Raw genomic sequence first — 17,919 nt, forward strand, 5'->3', positions numbered from 1 at the left:
CCGGCAAGGCAAGTGTGAATAGAAAATTCGGACTAGTTGCACATTCATTCAACGGATTTTTTTGGCGTCAGTAAATCGGACCAGTAATGCCTTGTTTTAATCGTCCCATAAATTCCCTGTAAATATGGTTTCCCATTTCACACTCTCACGAGAACAAGATAAAAGACTAAGTCCATCATGCATTGTAAATAAAACCATTACATAAGACTAACAGAGTTGTCGTTCCTTCGAGTGACGTCACAATGGATTTCTTGCACATTGATCCCACAGTATTTTACGGCGTCAGTAAATTTCGACCCACAATGCAATTTATCGGACGATCTCACTAGACTTGATTCCTTCTCGCGAGAATCAAAATAAAACTTTTGAGAAACAGATAAATTGTGTTATTTCAAGAATATCATGCTTTTTAAGTAAACAAAACAGTATATTTCACGTAGTTTTTTTTTTCAGTGTTTTTTCAAAGAGACAGACGACACTTGACGGACGTGAACTTTGACTTCACAATAAGGGGAAATTACTCTTAATAGTTATTGTAAATCTGCTGAAATATAAATACCAAAAACTTCTCAAAATCTTGCAAAGCTAACGAATGGGGACATCTTTTTTTTTTAATAGGAAACAGTTGGAACTTGCTCTCATTTGGATGAATGCTCACATTTATTTTATTCACTATATTTACAGTAATTTCCAGGAACGCTTTTTAAAAGGGGGCGCGGCAGCATCACTCAAAAAATATTTACAAGCAAAATGAAAAAGAAATTCTCAAAATCAGGGAAATTCTAATCCGGGTGAGGAATGGTGAGTGCGTAGTATGCATTTAGCTCTTTAACTGCTCAATGGTATCTTTATTTTCATATTTATTACATCCTCCCGGTGGGGGAGGGGGGGTGTCCAAAACCGTTTTTCTCATATGATCAGCAATTTTTTTTTTACGTAAATTATATTTTTTTTTAAACGGGGGGGGGGGGGGGGGGACTCTATGATAAGTCAATTTTTAATATGTAAGTTTAAGAAAAATGTCTGCTGCAAGAAAAGAGGAAATAAACTGCAATAAACATTATGTTAAAATCTTTATTATTTAACAACATTGTATCTGAGATAAATTCTATTTAAATAAATAAACAATCTTATAAAATATGAATAATGAAAATTTAATAGAAAAAATAGGCATGTTTATATTTTTTTTTTTTGCATTCAAATTCATTTACGTTACGTTGATACTTTTATTTTTATTGATTTATCATAATTCATTATTTGATCACATGCTGCGCTCGCCCCAACGGTCGCACCGTTAAACATATTATTCTCTTTATTTTGTTTTTGTTATTTAACTTTCAATTTTTTTCACTTTCTTTCTTTTTAATTACTTATAAAGAAAATAGCATACAATGCATCGTTCATTATATCAAAAGTTTATGATCATTATATGTTTATGATTTCATATTTGTTTTTATACTATCTCTTTAGTCAGTCATACACGTAATTTAACTATTAACAAAATATGTAGACCATTATTGATCATATAAACAAATGCTCTTTTGATACAAGATTCAGCATAACTACAAGTTATAAATGTAAACTCAGTATGCATGTAGACACTATAAGTTTCGTCGTACATGCAGGAATGAAATGTACACGACATATGATGATATACATGTATGCTCTCTTTTAGGGGAATCGCATATTAAAAGTACACGTTCCTGCACCATTAAAAAATCTCAACGTCATTTTTATAATAATGTTACAGCAACCCCTGTCCAAAATACTTGGCACAACAAGCATGTAATTCATCTTTTTTTTTGTAGAAAAACAGTTAAGGTTGCTCGACTTGTCGATGCATTATTTGATTGATTGATAACGAATAGGTTTTGAGAAATGATTATACAAAAAGGACACCGATAACTGTCTCCGATTATTTTATGAGATTCTTTTAAAAGAAATCAGAAACGTCGTTTAAGCTGCGAATAGACCAGTTCATACCTAAACATTTGGCATCGAATAATGTACAATATACTTATCTTTAAATGCATGTCAAAGACAGCCAACTAAACTTTACAGTATTTTTCAAGATATTTATCATATGAAAAACAAGAACTGAAAATATATTTTTTATCCGCTCATAAGAACTACAAATAAACTGTCACTCACCAAAAAAAAATATTGAAATCGAATCGATCCCTATTCTATAAAACTGATCTCGAACAAAATTATATAAAGTTGGAATGAATCACATTTTTTTAGAAATATTTTCAAACAAAAAAAATCAAATACTTGAGAAGACAATCTTTGAAATTTACTGATTCAATATTATATTACACATCACTCAAAACCAAATTTTATGCTCAAAAATACCCTGTTTCTCGTCAAGAATTTTTTTTTTTATTTCACTAAAAAAATGTACAAAAAAATCATTAGAAATTGAAATTTGTTTTTGTTTAGTAAAATTAAATTTCATGTTTTGATCCATCAAATAAGATTCTGATGTGTCGAGAAACTTTAATGACGGGAAAAAGATTCATTTTCCAGATTAGAAACATGAATTATTTCCCCTTTATTCTATAAATGGTCTAGATGGCATTCAAACGGATAAACGCCTAGTACCTAATTGGACTGGAATATCAGAGTGAAACGACCTAAGTTTCTGAATATGGTATCTTTCAGCAAATTATGAATAAATTTAGAATTTTAGAAAAGGTCCAAGAATATACATAAGTTTAAATGTTCAATTCATTTATCAGTGACAGCAAGAGAAACACTCGTTGCTGGATCAGATTGAACGTTTTACTGGAATCACTCTCAAACTGCACATAGTCTTCATGCTGAACCTGGATATCATGTAAATTCTTTGTAGCGAAGATGTGGAAGGTTTGATTGAAGATTGAAGAAGTTTCCTTGAATTTTTCGATAAATTTCAACTGTAAAAAAGCCTTATGATTAAACAATATCATCTTATTTCATCTTATTAAGAAAACCTACAAAAACCAACATTGCTTCAAAGTTCAGAAGTACCTAATTGTATAATATGTTAAAACTAGGAGTGGAGTGGTTCGATGTAATCAGATTGAAAGAAGAACAATTGTCGAATCCATGAGCATTTTTGCTATCGTTTCTTACGTTTGTCTGTTATAAATAAATTTGATTAAATTTACCAAAACTCTACTGTAATTTTTTTTTAAATTATAAATATCGTTAATTTTTTGCTTTCACGCTTTCTAGTTTTCCAAAGTAAATGGGGTGTTCTATGCTAACATATACATGACAAAATATGAATAAAGAAAGTGTGTTTCTAAATACTGTATAATGGTAAAGCTGAACAATATAACACTTTAATTTATACAGTGAATATCTTAAGGTTTTTTTAAAAGTATTGTCACATAAAGGTGATATAAAATCAGTTGACTGTTACATAGGTTTCAAACTACAACTGTATTCAAAATCAATTAAACCGTTGTTTGCTAATTCAAAGCTGGATAACAACCGTGAAAATAGAAGATTTTTACACCAGTGTCCATTTTTGAGTGGTAAGGGTATTGGCTAGCTTTAATGTCTAATACCAAAAATAAAACGTACCTGTATGCTACGACAAAGCCCTATCTATTATGAATCAAAGGATTTAGATTACTGAAAGCAGAGCCATTTACTAAATGCTTGTATGTCACATTTTTGAAAACTGACGAATTGTGAAATCTTTAAACTTAAATAGTTATTGCTGTTTTAATGACGTTTGGTTTGGTTTGATTTAGATTTGGACAATAAAAAGATTGATGTTTCGTTTAATTGAAGTCAGTGATCAAATCACTAAAAGATGTGTAAAATGTACTTCAAGAAGTACAATAATCACAACACTGCCTGCTAATGGAATGTTTCTTTAAGGTAGATTTTACTTTGATCAATATGAAACTTTGTCTTTTTTTATGTGTTTAATAAGATTAAAGTCTGGCTTGCGTTATAGCTTCCATTAGTCCAATCATTATCTATCTTGCACAAAAACAGACATTTTTTGATAGGATAATATACCCTTAAACCTTGAAATTTAGCCAAATTCAATAATAGACAGTTTTGAGATTCATTCAGTCGTATTAGTACCATCTAGGAAAATTTGAAAGTACCGTAAAGTGCACAGCACACAACGGTGTATATTACGCACCCTCAAATTGGGCTACCACCCCTGGACGCCACAGGCGGGGCTTAATATTCAACAGAAGCAAAATGTTTATTATTTTCTTCTCTATTCCCACGCATGTGAGGAAAAAACTGAATGTAATTTTAACATGTTCTTCAAGCTTCCCACCATAATTGTGAAAGTGATGACCCTTAAATCGGAGGTGAAGGCTCTAGGAATGGGCGAATTTAGCCACAGAGTTACAATGTATTAAATCTTAGCAAATCGGTTTCCCTCCTCCCATACATAGTTGTTAAAAAACAAAATTCATGGTTTTGATCTCCATAAATTCTTTCTTTTTTTAAATTGTGGATTCAAATACCCCTTGGTCAAAAGTTTAGACCCTAGGATGGGGCTAAATTACCCATATAATGAAAATCTATTAAATCGTAGAAAATATTTCTCATTACTTCCATATATGTGGAGAAAAAAAAACTTAATGCATTATTATGATGTCCACGGACACCTTTACCCATAAGTTAAATTTATGGCAGTTTACCGAATCTGAAACAAAAGGTATGGAAAGGTTACAGAATGGCAGAACTCTGCTTATAAATCACCCTTTATTTGATTGAAATGTACAGCTTCATCCTGTCTATATTTCAAGAGGTGTCTACAAGTAAATTTTGAAAGAAGATACTATAATATTCAATAAGTGTTTATTTACACCCATATAAGATAGATAGATAGATAGATAGATAGATAGATAGATAGATAGATAGATAGATAGATAGATAGATAGATAGATAGATAGATAGATAGATAGATAGATTCTATTCGCAATGCTAAACATGGCATCATATTATTCATAATAAGCATTAACTCTACAAATACCAGACGTTCTAAATAAACTGAAAAAAATAGGCTATTGATAACTATTTTTCTTATTATAGTATGTTTAGTATATTTCTAAAATCATCAAAACTTGACGTGATAAAGTATCCACCTGAAAATGTAAACACTTGCGATGCGTGCCATTCTTTTCTTAAACTACTACGTACATGAATGTTGAGTTATCATAACTTTATATTGTGCATTTAGACAGAACTAAGACTTTATAATAACAAGGAACATTTGTATGCATGTTTTTAGCACACAAAAAATTGCAAATAATATATTTGCTTAGCACAAATGTTTGTTTTGAAACAGAATTGTCGTTAACAAAATGCTCTAGATCTAATAGAAACATAAGATTTATAGATTTGAATTCTATTTTACTATGTCGTATTGTTTCAAATATCTGTGTAATAGAGAACAATTTTCAAAATCGATTTTCGCAGATACAAATGCAACAAAAAATGAATAATATCCAAAAATGTATTTTAACAAAAAAGACGAAAACAAAACAACAACAAACAAACAGAAACAAAAACAAAACACCCAAATATTTATATATTGTTGTCATCCATCATTATCTCCTCTATTTAAAAAAAAAAAAGTCTTTACTTTCCTTATTGTGGCAAAGCACCTTAGATTACTGATAGATCACCTGCAATAAACAAAGCATGTAGGCTTAAGCTAGGAATTAACTCTAAACCATTGTTGTATCATCATAATGAATAGATACCATATTCATCGGAGGTTGTGGCAAAAAACAGAGATAATATGAATAAGGACATAATTATATTATAAATCTGTTTAAAATCTTACAAATACAGAAACTAAGAAATTATGATATGATTTTAGACTTTAACATGCTTCTCGTTAAATTTTATTATCGTTACATCTGTTTGGTATAAAGTATGAGTATTGTTATCGTGTGTTTATATGCATTATTTTCATGTAATACAAAAAACATACCAAACATTATGTCACTGAACTAAAGATTACAAAACATCTAATGTCAATGATCATTCAAAAGACGTTAATCAAACAAACAATTTATCTTTTATAGCCACTGGATGTTGCAGATATACTTAAACTGTATGCCTTATATCTTTATACCTTTACACTCTGGGTTGATTTGTCATAACATACATCGAAAGGACGGGGATTGGTTTTGGCATACGCTCTGTAATTTAAAATAACCAATAACTACATTGATCTTAAAGTATTATGTTTTGTTTATTAGTTTTGACTTTACAATAAATAGCAAATATAACCTCATTTTCTCCTTTACGATGTCAAAACTATCTTCCACAAAATAATAAGGCTGGATTTTTGAGGGCTCAATTTTTTCTTTACATGCCTCGGAAGGATCAAAGGTTTTCTTTTCTGCCGAGTCTGTTAGGCAATGCTACATCAAATAGATGAGATACAAGTTTAAAAGATAAAAAAAAAAAAAAACACTCTTGGACAACAAAGTTGAATGAATTTAAATGTAAAACACAAAAAAATTGTCAAATCAATTCAATACTTTTATTACCCTCAATTCTTGAGCTGAAGACAACAACCCGGCTCCGTATGCTTTAAGTTCATCATTTTCCTCTTTCCACAGCCCAAATTCAACAGTGAACCAATAACACTAGTATAAAAAATGAAAGTTATAATCTTATCCCGTGATTTGCATTTAATTCATTTTTGTATTATCCATTTTTTTCGCCTTTGTATTTAATTTGAGGCGGGTTTATGCATATTTCTTCAATGTTTATTTACAGTACCATTGCTAGTTTTCTGATATATTCAGATGGAGCTCCAAGGCTTGCTAATCCTATATCTTGGGCAAACTGAGAAAACTCTTCGTCCGCAAATAGAGGCACGTGACCCAATAACTCGTGACAAATATCGCTGAAATAAATAATTATTCATAACATTATTTATTACTACTATTTATTTAAAATATTTCTTATCTAATATTAAATCAAAAATAATTGTGAGATTTACATCTACATAAAGACACATATAAGCATATTGTAAGAACCGCCGTAACTAAATGTGGATGATTTTCATTATATGATATTACTTCAAAAGTGCAATAGCTGATATTGTAACATTACATACTGATACCTCAACATTTCATGACCATACTTCATAATTACATGATGATAATTTAACCTCACAGTGGTTCTAAAAATAGGGAAGCGTCGCCTGGCGATCAAAATACGCTTAAACTTAAACACTTGGATGCATATAAAGCTTTTAACACTGAGTTGACTCTCTGTTACGGACAAAAATTAGAAAAGTTTACTAAGACTTGTTTAGATCAAGATACTCAAGAAACAATACATGTACCATTTGATTACGTGTTGTCTTTTAAAAGGGTCATTTTGATTTTTTTAAAACCCTGTTTGGTTAGATTATTGGTTCTCAGCGCAAAAAATCAGGGGGTACAAAAAGTTCCACAGGAGATTTTTTTTATCCAAAATGTACATTCTGAACCCATATTTTTGGCGCTCCCTCATATCGGACCGTTAAAAACATTAAAAGCACCTACACGAAAACCTCTGTCATTCAGGCTAGATTATAAGGGCTCTTCCTGGGAATTCACGTGAAGGTGTGGACAATGTAAGCACTTATATTTTCAACAGTACAGTGTTTGCTAAAATCAGATCCAACAACCATTAAATACGTTATCTTTTATAAAACAAGGTGAAATAGCAAAATGCATATTTGGAATTTCGATCATTTGTTGATCGATAGACACATGTTTTAAGATTCGGGATACTGATCGATGGGTGACCGATTTATGAGAGTTGATAGTTACATAAAGATTATTAACTTATTTGAATTTTACGCTTTTATTTTAACTCACGGTTCGGGTGTGTACTCTGGTTTGGATCTATGACGTATATATTGCGTAGTATATGACGTGCGGAAAGCCAGTGCTGCTAGGAAGTCACGAGGAGAAATTAACCCTGGCGCAGGTCTCAGTCTGAATCCAGTGCGTTCTATAAACAGAAGTCAACATTACTTAATTGCATATAAGAAATACACAGGGCATCATCTTGCATGACTTTTTTCTGTAAGTTCTTAATTTCTAATTTTTTTTTCATTGAATTTTCATCATTTAGCTACGTTTTGTTATTCTGAGATTATTTCAATTTTCTCCTTAAGTAAATGGCAAGTGCTACCACGAATATAATACAGTGAAACAAAGCGACAAACAGGTCCAGAAAATTATGAATTAAAACCTGTAGCGTCTTTTTTTATTCATTTTGTAAAACAAAAGTTATGGAATTCCGAATAAAATATGAATACTACTGTGGTTTCATCAATATTCGTTGAATACCAATTTTCGTGGATTTCGAGGTTAAGTTGATTCACGAAATTACATGTTCATTGAAGTGCCATTTCTATTCACACTTTGCATTGATAGGGTCATTGGCCACGAATTTACGTATCTTTGAACTGTTATTTTCACTTTATCCACGAAAATTGATACCCTTGAACATTAAAGAAACCACAGTATGTACTTTGTAAAAATTTTGAAACGTCTTCTAGTTGTGGAATGTTGTCTGCTGTGTAGCAACGTTGTTTTTGCAGCAGTTTTAAGTTGCAGTTGAATTGTTTACAGGCATTTTTAGGATATAAATCGATCAGTCCAGTGTAAACGTTTCGCCTATATTCAACATACAATACTCATCAATATTAAACAAAAACGCATCATATACATCTCAAATAGAACTGTTTATATATTTACTATGGTGATTGTATTCGCCTTTAAAAACTATTTATATATATTTAATTATGATATTACCACGTGTTGATTTCTTCTTCTGTGTATTCCACCCTTGGGATATATTGGCCACTTTATTCAAAGAAATAGAAATGGAAAATGAGCAACGTTTTACAAATATAATGAATATTTAACCATAAACAATTTGCGAAAGATCTAAATCTTCATCTTTAAATTAAAACAAGAATCGCATGGATTAAATTAAGAATACTTCCAGAGTGATCAAACCTAATAATGATAATGCACCTTTCTTACAAATAACATATCAACAAAAATTTCGTCTTTTGTGAATATATAATTATCAATAATATAACATGTAAAGAGAAATTTAAGAATTTTTTTTAAGATGGTCTATGCAAACCTCACTATTACACTTATTACAAATAGAATTTTGCATACCTAGTGAATATAAAAATCTTTTTCACACTGCAAAGAGTCAAACGGGTGTAAGAAGTAGAATGTAAGAATGAAAGTTATGACAAAAGGGGAATTACATGTACCAATATACTTAGGATTTCTTTTCTTTAAACTATTTATTCAATATTTATTTCCTTTTAAGCTTACTACTTGTAACTGCGTGACATGGCAGCCACTTCTTTCCTTCTTTTTTTGTACTCAGCATCCGTGAATCCCTAAACAGAAATATGTATTTTTTATTAAACACTAGACTTTGACCCGTGTGTGCACGGTTTGACATTGCATATCGGTCATTTACGAAATAGAAACATCGACACACCGTATTATTGACGTTTACATAACAAAGCTATAAGCCTACAATAATGTTATTTATTTCACTACACTTTCCTTAGTTTGAATAATCTAACTGTGTCTTGGGAAAGGCCCTCATCACAGTTGTAAATGCCTTCCATATACCCGTAATGTAGGAGAAATTGCAGAATCGCTCTGGAACGATTTTGGAGAAAATTAATGAAGTTGCCTTGAAAACACAGTCAAATTCATCATACTAAACCTTTTTGAGACTGTAAATACATTTTATCTTAAAATTTTGAGCCATATAATGGAAGAATTCAACACTTTTTCCCCAACCTATACGTATTTTCTTTGCTACAAAGACAGTACACGGAACGCTTTCTATCGTAAAACTGGGTCTGTAGGACATCATTCATTTTTACGATAAACATATTCTATCTTCACTCTTTTAAGAAATATAATGTGAATTTTTTTTAAATGTTTTCAAATATTTTTGTAATCACGAAAACAAAAGTAAGTACTTAGTGGAAATATATATTTGTTATTTTATACTTTCTCTCATAAGAGATCATTAAATATATGAACAGAATGTAAAGCAAATGATAATTTACCCGTATTTGTATTATCATTTCTGAGTTTATTCATGCATATATGATATCGTGAAAACAAAAAACTAAAGATCCCGTCAGCATGAATGTATTGCGCAAGCGCAAGATTGTAAAATCCGAAAAATCTAGATGATTGATTGATTATTAATAAGCGAAGCCTAACTAAGACAAAATAAAAACAAATTGGTAATCTTCAAGTACCAATGACGTTAAGAATATATATAAAAAAGACAGCTTTCTTCCGATTTATCGGTATTAAAGACCAAAAATTCGAGTCTATTATTTCAATATAGTAGTATAGATTCAAATAGTGTTATGAAAGACTTTAAGTGCAATTTTTATCAACAAATTTTTGAAATTATTTATCAATGTATATTGGGATTTATAAGTTCAAAGGTTTTTTATCTTCATTAAACAGACTCTTCCTTATTTGTAAGCAACAGTACAAGTCGCCCCACAATACAGCCATAGGGAACGCACTACCTTTTAAGGACAACTCGTCCCCACTGTAGACGGAATGCTTTTAAACTTTAGTTCATATGTATCTTCTTATTTATTATTTAAAGAATGTTTTTTATTATTTTGCCTGTAAATTGTGATATGTTTTCATTTGGCATCATTCAAATCTACAAAACCTCACCATAGTTTGAACTTTTGAATTTATTTGCAATCAGTGAATATTGTGTATGTATGAATTAAATAATTCAACATGCGGAGATAAAAGAAAAAATCCAGACCATCTGAATGAGTAGAGGAATGCGCAAATGACTAGTTTTCGATAAAACGCTGCTGACAACTGTTTTGGAAGACGTTTAGTAACAATGAAAATAGACTCCTGTTATAGATTTCCTTTTAGAAAATCATGTCTGTTATACAGTACCAATCAGACCCAATCCTACACTAGAGTAAACTCAACCAAACCCCGGGTTTACTTTTGGGGTTTACTCTGGCTTTGTTTATTGATAATCTTGGTCCACACCGGGTTTACTTAGGGTTTACTATGAAATTGCTTTGTGGTCAACTGTACGCAAGATTGAGAAAGGAAACATCGTTACCAATTGTTGTTGTGGTCGAATCACCAATCAGTATAGATAAAACCGTCTCGGTCAATACTATATGTTGAGTGGTTAGAAAATGATATGTAATCATTTTTCAAAAGTTTTGGAAATCAAAAACATTATTAGGATAGGATGCAAAGAGTTCGACATATGAAGTTGGTTCCCTCGTTTTTCTTAGGTACCCTCCCTCTGTCAAAGAAAAGTTAGGGTTAGATTGGATGAGTCTCATCATAAAGAAGATTTTAAATGTTACATATGTAATGAAGGATTGCAAAACCTTAAAGACCAAAATTATCCATGCAGACCCTTTAAAACAGTTGAGTACAGAGAAGAGACGGGAAAAAATTATGTTCCGAATAATGACGTGTTCCGCCCAGCGACAATTCTGCTAATTACAGTTTATCAACAAACGTTTAAACATACTGAAAGCAAATATACCAGATATAGTCTTGAAAAGCACCCTATTAAATTGTTAAAAATATGAATCAGATTCCTTTTTTTAAGGAAAGGGAGGGGTGTATTTAAACTTGCAATGATGTTTGCTTATATACATAGTAATATTTTTATAAGAATTATGACACATTATTTCGAATATTAGTAAACGTTCATTTATTGCTATTGTTTCAATTACAGTATGGAGCTTAACAACTATGCCCTAGATTTACTGGTGGATGATCATAAGATGGGTTTTCTTGACGACACCCTTGTCTTAAGATGATCAGCTACAGGTGGTCACTTATCTTCAAGCTCATATTCGAAGACTGAAAAAAAAATCGAGTTCTTCTTCTCAGATAATTCCTGTCCAATAGAAGGGTATCCCCAGCTCTCGTCTTTCCGACAAAGTACCACGATATTTTCGTAAAAGTACCTCGGAGCCCCTGAAGTTGTCTCTTAACTCTTGTTCGGTATTCTACTGTAAGATATCTAGCTGTCGGAGGCCCGACATGAAGGTATATGTCCTTCGCTTCATAACACAGACATAGGGCTAGTGGAAAGTATTTTTTCCGAGAGCCAGATAAATTCTCTGCCGATCTTCATCAAGCCTGGAATTTACACCTTCTACATATACGACAGGAGCAGTCAAGCTGCAGACAAGGATGTTCATCCAATGTAGTTGGTACCGGAATCTGTAGCGTATACTCCACAACATCATCTGATTTTACTGTGAAAATGTTCTGTTCGGATCCCTTAAAATTGGAACCACATGCGAAGAGACAGTTCCCACAGTTCAGGCGTACCTTACTAGAGATCATGTGTTTACGCAGACCAGGTGTCAGGATGTTCTGCGTTTGTTTTTTCCCAAAGTTTCCAAGAGCCAAGTAGGTTTTTTGTCATACATTCAGTGGTTGGAAGAATTAGCATTCTCAGTGTAGCAGAAGAATTTGGTGGAAGAAATGTTTTGTTTGGTAAAATCAAACACACCATAGCTGCTGGCTGAGATGGAAGAACGCCAGAACAGCCTCCGATAATCTGCGTATACGTAGGAAATCCAATGGTTGTCCATCTTCTCTTTCCTGAAATGTAAGGTTTTCTCCGTACATGTTTCCTTTTCTCCAGATTCCCTGCTATTTGTGACAGTGTCTTTTTAACTGTATACAGACTTGTGTCTTAAATACTTATATTTTTTGAGCTTGCAATGATATTGTTGTATATATAAAATCATTTTTTTTTTATATTGTAATGATACATTTTTTGTATCTACCAGTAATTAGATATGTATGCCTGTATTAGATTGTGTATTCTACTGTATATGAATTACATAGAGATCAAACACAACTTGTTTATACATATAACCTCTTTTATAATATCTTTTTCTACATATATGAAAGTTTATCTGTTACAAAACTTTAAAACACTTTTTATTTTGGACTAATGTACGTTTTGCATACATTTAGTCTTAAGAAAGGGGAAACGTGTAGTGGTTGATGCTTTAATATATTTTACGATCATTATTTATTGTATTGCTGTAATTATTCTGATTATAATAAAACATGTACTTCTATAATGTTACATGGTTTAATCATCGAATTCGTTGCCGACGTTGCCAGTGCGTCAGGCCTTTCTTAAAAACATCTGTTGTTATCCTGACCACCATTACGTCTGTAATTACTGTTTATGAGATATATTGCATTAAGCTTAAGAAATGTGAATACTTAAAGCATATATTGATTTCTGAAAGATATTGAGATATCAGCATTTGCAAATCAAATTGATAGAAAATTTGATTCTACAATTGGGGTGACATGCCTTGACCGAGAGCGAGTTGACCTAATTGAAAGGCGAGTTGTCTTATCTTTGGATGCGTCGTCTAGAATTCATTTGTAGGGTTTTCGACCATAAGTCATATTTGTTTTAAAGCCATTCAATTTTAACAGTCCAAAGGAAAAATACAAAATAGGAAAAGAGCAAACACTGACCTCTACAAATTTTAGAACTAGGATCAGGTGCCATGGATAAGTAAGCATTCCCTGCTGACAAGTCACACTTGCCGTTTGCTCTTTGTCGAAATCGGGAAAACGGTAGAATCCGTTGACAATTCAGTGATTGATAATTGCTTGATAATAAGTATGAAAAACGTCATTCAATATTCGACCTAGCAGAAGATTGTATTTCCTGGCAATGGCGTTGTATGATCAGTCATAAAACCTAAGAAATGATGACTTAAATTGAGAGTGTTGTTAATCTTGTTTTATCAATTTATTTGTCAAGGCTGGTCTTGTTTTAGAAATTGTTCAATGATGTACGAATGGAAAATAAATAAAATAAATGCAACTCAATAATGAATGATGTTACTTATAACAAAGCTGCATAGGTTACATAAGCCAGGGAATCAGACGATGCTCACTTCTTTTTAGCACCTGACCCTACAACTAATTTGTGTAGAGGTCCGTGTTTATTTTGCTCCTGTTTTGTATTGGAACTATTGAATTTAAATACTGTTTGTTAATACAACATTTAATTTTCATATTAACAGTATCTAACAGTAGGCTGTCAGATATTTTTCTAAAATCATTTGCTATACTTTATCTGTGTAAACTTGGTAAAACATTTGTTGTCGCTTGGTAATATAGAATTTACAATAAACAAAAATCATGAAACTGTGATATCATATTGATTTCAAAATGGAATGATTAATGTTGAATTAATGCTTAAATATAAAATATCGAACCTTATTTTGACCGGTTTTTGATACTAATGTACAAGTGGTCAAATTCGAAACAAAAACTCACCGGATGATCTGCCTCCAGTTCTTTCTCACAGGTGAAAGTATATGGAACGATTTTGTCTAGATCACTTATGTGTTTGGGGAACCATGGGACTGTTAAAGATAGGCATAATGATTATGAAAGTTTTTTTTTTTTATATTTCTTATTAATTGTGCATTTCTTAAACAAACAAATTTTTCTCACAGTAAAATCGATATGCAAGGGCATGCACTACGTATGAACAGTTTCTAAGGCGAGGCAAACTACTGACACACAAATTAATGAAACAGAACTATCAACAGTATCAAATGAAGTCACTTTTTCGAAAGTTTTATGGTCATTACAACGACATTGTTATAATATACATGTACAATCTTCCACTTGGTCGAATAATGAATGACGTTTTCCATACTTATTATTAGACCTTAATTAATCACCCAGTTGTCTAAAAATTTGTAGCAATTTTTTTTTTAATTTACCTGATATGATCTCGAAGTTCGTAGAAAATTGTTTGAGACCACCCAATGCCTCTTTCAGACGTCCGCTATTGTCACAAATCACAAAGAAATCAAATTCTTCACTATTCTCCCTGTTGAGTTTAGAGTTAATATGGTAAAGGTTCACTTGATGGCTCTAAAAATCGAGTCAAAAGACATTATATGATAACTTAATATATTCTTATGTTGTTTCAAATGATGTATGATTCAAAGGCTGTAAGGACAATTGTATTTGTGAAAATATTAGTAAAATATTAGTAACTATAAGGCACAACTGATCACAGAAGTTGGCCTCAAATCTCATTTTTGTGAATGTGTCGATTTTGATATTCTCTGAGAGCACAGTAGATAATGGGAAACGTTTTAAATTCCTATTTTATGTCTATGGTTTCAGAGGAGAAGCGGCCATACTTTCAAACAATCAGCCAAAGACTTTTTAAAAATATTAAGTTGGGGATCGAATTTTTATGTTTCAAAATGTCTTAAGATGTACATGTATATCAATAATATACCATTGTAATAAAACAATATTGTTTGAGAAAAAAAACCAGTAATAAATTATCTTGAAATAATATTAAAATGGTATCTTTAAGGTAGACGTTTCCATTTCTAATGGCCAAGAGACCAAACGATGTATGATAAAATATTTAGAGTTTCTGAAGATCGTTAGAAAGGTCAAGGGGCTAACTTTGCTTGACAAGGATCTCATATCCGTTCTGTTTGTATGCATTGGACGATTTTCGGATGAGCGGAAGACATTGGACATTTGGTAAAAGATCAAAGTATTTAAGTCAAAGGATTACAGGGAAAAGGCAATACAAGCATTTTATACATAAAAGCAAATTCTTATGTAAGTTTCAGGAACTTCATTTGGTGTCATAACTTAGTAGGTAAAACATGTTGAACAAAAATAAGTTATAAATGAAGTAGTTGGTGTTTTCCGCTCAGGTCAGACAATACAGAAATTATCAATTTCTTAATATGTGAATGCAATTACAAACACATTTTATTCCTATACACCTGCTTGTGCACGTGTGTTCATCTTTTGTGGATTCTTTGATTGAAGGAAAGTATATTTGGTTGGGGGGGGGGGGGCAATGTGGTTTACCAGCTCATGAGCCATGGTGACAACTATTTCACCAGAAATGTAAGTAAATAACAAACTCATCATTCAAAACACACTGAATGTCTGAGGTCTGATACCTTTTTGTGAGAATTTTTTTTTATTGTAAGCCTTACTCGTTGGTTTGGTACATGCTTTTTAGAAACAATGCAGTTTAAACTCCCTCTATGAACTTTTGACATTCTGAAAACTTGTTTTCCCGTTTAGAACACCTCTTAAGCTGGTCAGATTTCAATAGTCGGTTGAATATCAAAAGTCTACAAGGATTTGGCATTACATATAAAGTAAATGACGATGTTAAAAAAAATATGCAATGACTTTCTAATATATTGCAACTCTAAGTTAATCACAAAAACATAGAACTGGTATGGTTTAATTACAGAATGATTCATAGAATTTTGAGTATAAATATTTTTTTGTATCTTTTCTAAGACAAAAAAGGTCGATAAAAAAGACAAAAAGTCATGTCTTGAAATGTTGATATCCTACTTACAAACTTACTACAATATTGAAATGAAACTATTTACTGCTTAAGACTTTCTCTTTCCTGTATAAATATTTAATTAAAATAATAATGGTGTAGCTGCTAATTTTATTTTTTTTCTTTACATATTTGTACTGTGTGTATCTAGATATGTAGGTGTATACCAATACATTGTACCAACTTGCTGTGTGTGTGAGTCTGTGAAATATTGGTGTTCTGTCTGTCTGTCTGTCTGTCTGTCTGTCTGTCTGTCTATATACTAAAAATTGAAAGAAATATCTGCATCTCCTATTATAATTAAAATCATTGAGAAATTCAATTTATTATCTGTGAGTTCTCCGGGAAAACATAAGGTAAAACAATAATATTAGTTTCTATATCATGATGTTAGGCACAATCAAAAATGGCTTTGTAGCAAAACAGGGGAAATCTCGGATTAATTTTTGTTTAGTTTTTAGAGTTTAATTTCTGCCTAATCATTTTTGGCAGAATTATAATAATACAAGTTAAGATTTTATTCCTGAATCATTATAATTTCGCATATTTTCTGTTTGTTATCTCTCTTGCATCCAATAAGATAGTCGTGATGCAATCAATGTAAAAAAATGAAGAAATGCTTCAAAACCATAAAAGACATTATGTCTCAAAATGGTGATCATTGATCTCATGTATGAACAAGAAGAAAATATTCAATACAAGAGGCATAGGACTTTAATCATTATTCTTTTGTTTAATTAATTCAAAAATTGATAGATATTTCAAACCGATTGAAAAATGGCCTGGAATATGTTTATAAAATTTTACTGAAAACTTAAAGCATTGCATTACATGGTGCCACTGCCATTCATAAACTGTATTTGATTTTTTAAAAAGTTGAATTAATTGTTATATTTTACAATTTATAAATCCAATCATAGTGTAAAATATTGTGATATATCTCTTTCAAAAAAATATTCAATGCATGGCCATTATTTCAAAAAGTTGGTTACTAAAACACTTTTTTGAAAGTGAAAACCAACAAAAAATAAATTTTATATTATAAAATTTATCGTTTTCCTTTTTTTTAAATTCTGAATATCACTTATCTTTATTTGACAGATATGTTATTTTTGTTAAAAATTTGTCAGAAAAGACGAAAACAATAACTTGCAATGGGTCATTCTATATTTGATTTAGTCAATGTCGCAAACAATGACACTACTATTTTTCATATTAGAATAATTTATTATTACTATTGAAACAGCGTTCCATACAGTTTTGTTTTAATCATTTGACCAACAAAACACCAAAAATCTGTTTAGCCAGATTTTCAAAATTCCGTTTATAGCTCAAAATGTTTGGTTATGCTTTGAGCAATGGATACTTTTACCATAGAAAAAAGAAATGACACGAATCTGTATGATGAAATGCAGGTGCATGATGAATTGCAAAACAACAAAACATAATCCAAAA

At 31.2% G+C, this 17,919-nt stretch overlaps 1 protein-coding gene across 1 annotated transcript in view; it reads right to left on the reverse strand.

The window, feature by feature from the left end:
* Positions 1–5,468: 5,468 nt before the first annotated feature.
* LOC128184274 (tryptophan 5-hydroxylase 1-like) overlaps positions 5,469–17,919 on the reverse strand; it is a 56,133-nt gene continuing 43,682 nt past the window's right edge. The window contains exons 3-13 of the mRNA XM_052853702.1: positions 14,843–14,996; positions 14,388–14,476; positions 9,345–9,412; positions 8,802–8,852; positions 8,518–8,663; positions 7,857–7,992; positions 6,766–6,892; positions 6,531–6,629; positions 6,268–6,401; positions 6,110–6,176; positions 5,469–5,654 (exon numbers count right to left, since the gene is read on the reverse strand). Coding sequence (XP_052709662.1) covers positions 5,640–5,654; positions 6,110–6,176; positions 6,268–6,401; positions 6,531–6,629; positions 6,766–6,892; positions 7,857–7,992; positions 8,518–8,663; positions 8,802–8,852; positions 9,345–9,412; positions 14,388–14,476; positions 14,843–14,996 — 1,086 coding nt within the window. The 3' untranslated portion in view covers positions 5,469–5,639. The remainder of the gene's footprint in view (positions 5,655–6,109; positions 6,177–6,267; positions 6,402–6,530; positions 6,630–6,765; positions 6,893–7,856; positions 7,993–8,517; positions 8,664–8,801; positions 8,853–9,344; positions 9,413–14,387; positions 14,477–14,842; positions 14,997–17,919) is intronic.

Source organism: Crassostrea angulata, chromosome 5, assembly GCF_025612915.1.
Source record: "Crassostrea angulata isolate pt1a10 chromosome 5, ASM2561291v2, whole genome shotgun sequence".
Classification (NCBI taxonomy): domain Eukaryota; kingdom Metazoa; phylum Mollusca; class Bivalvia; order Ostreida; family Ostreidae; genus Magallana; species Magallana angulata.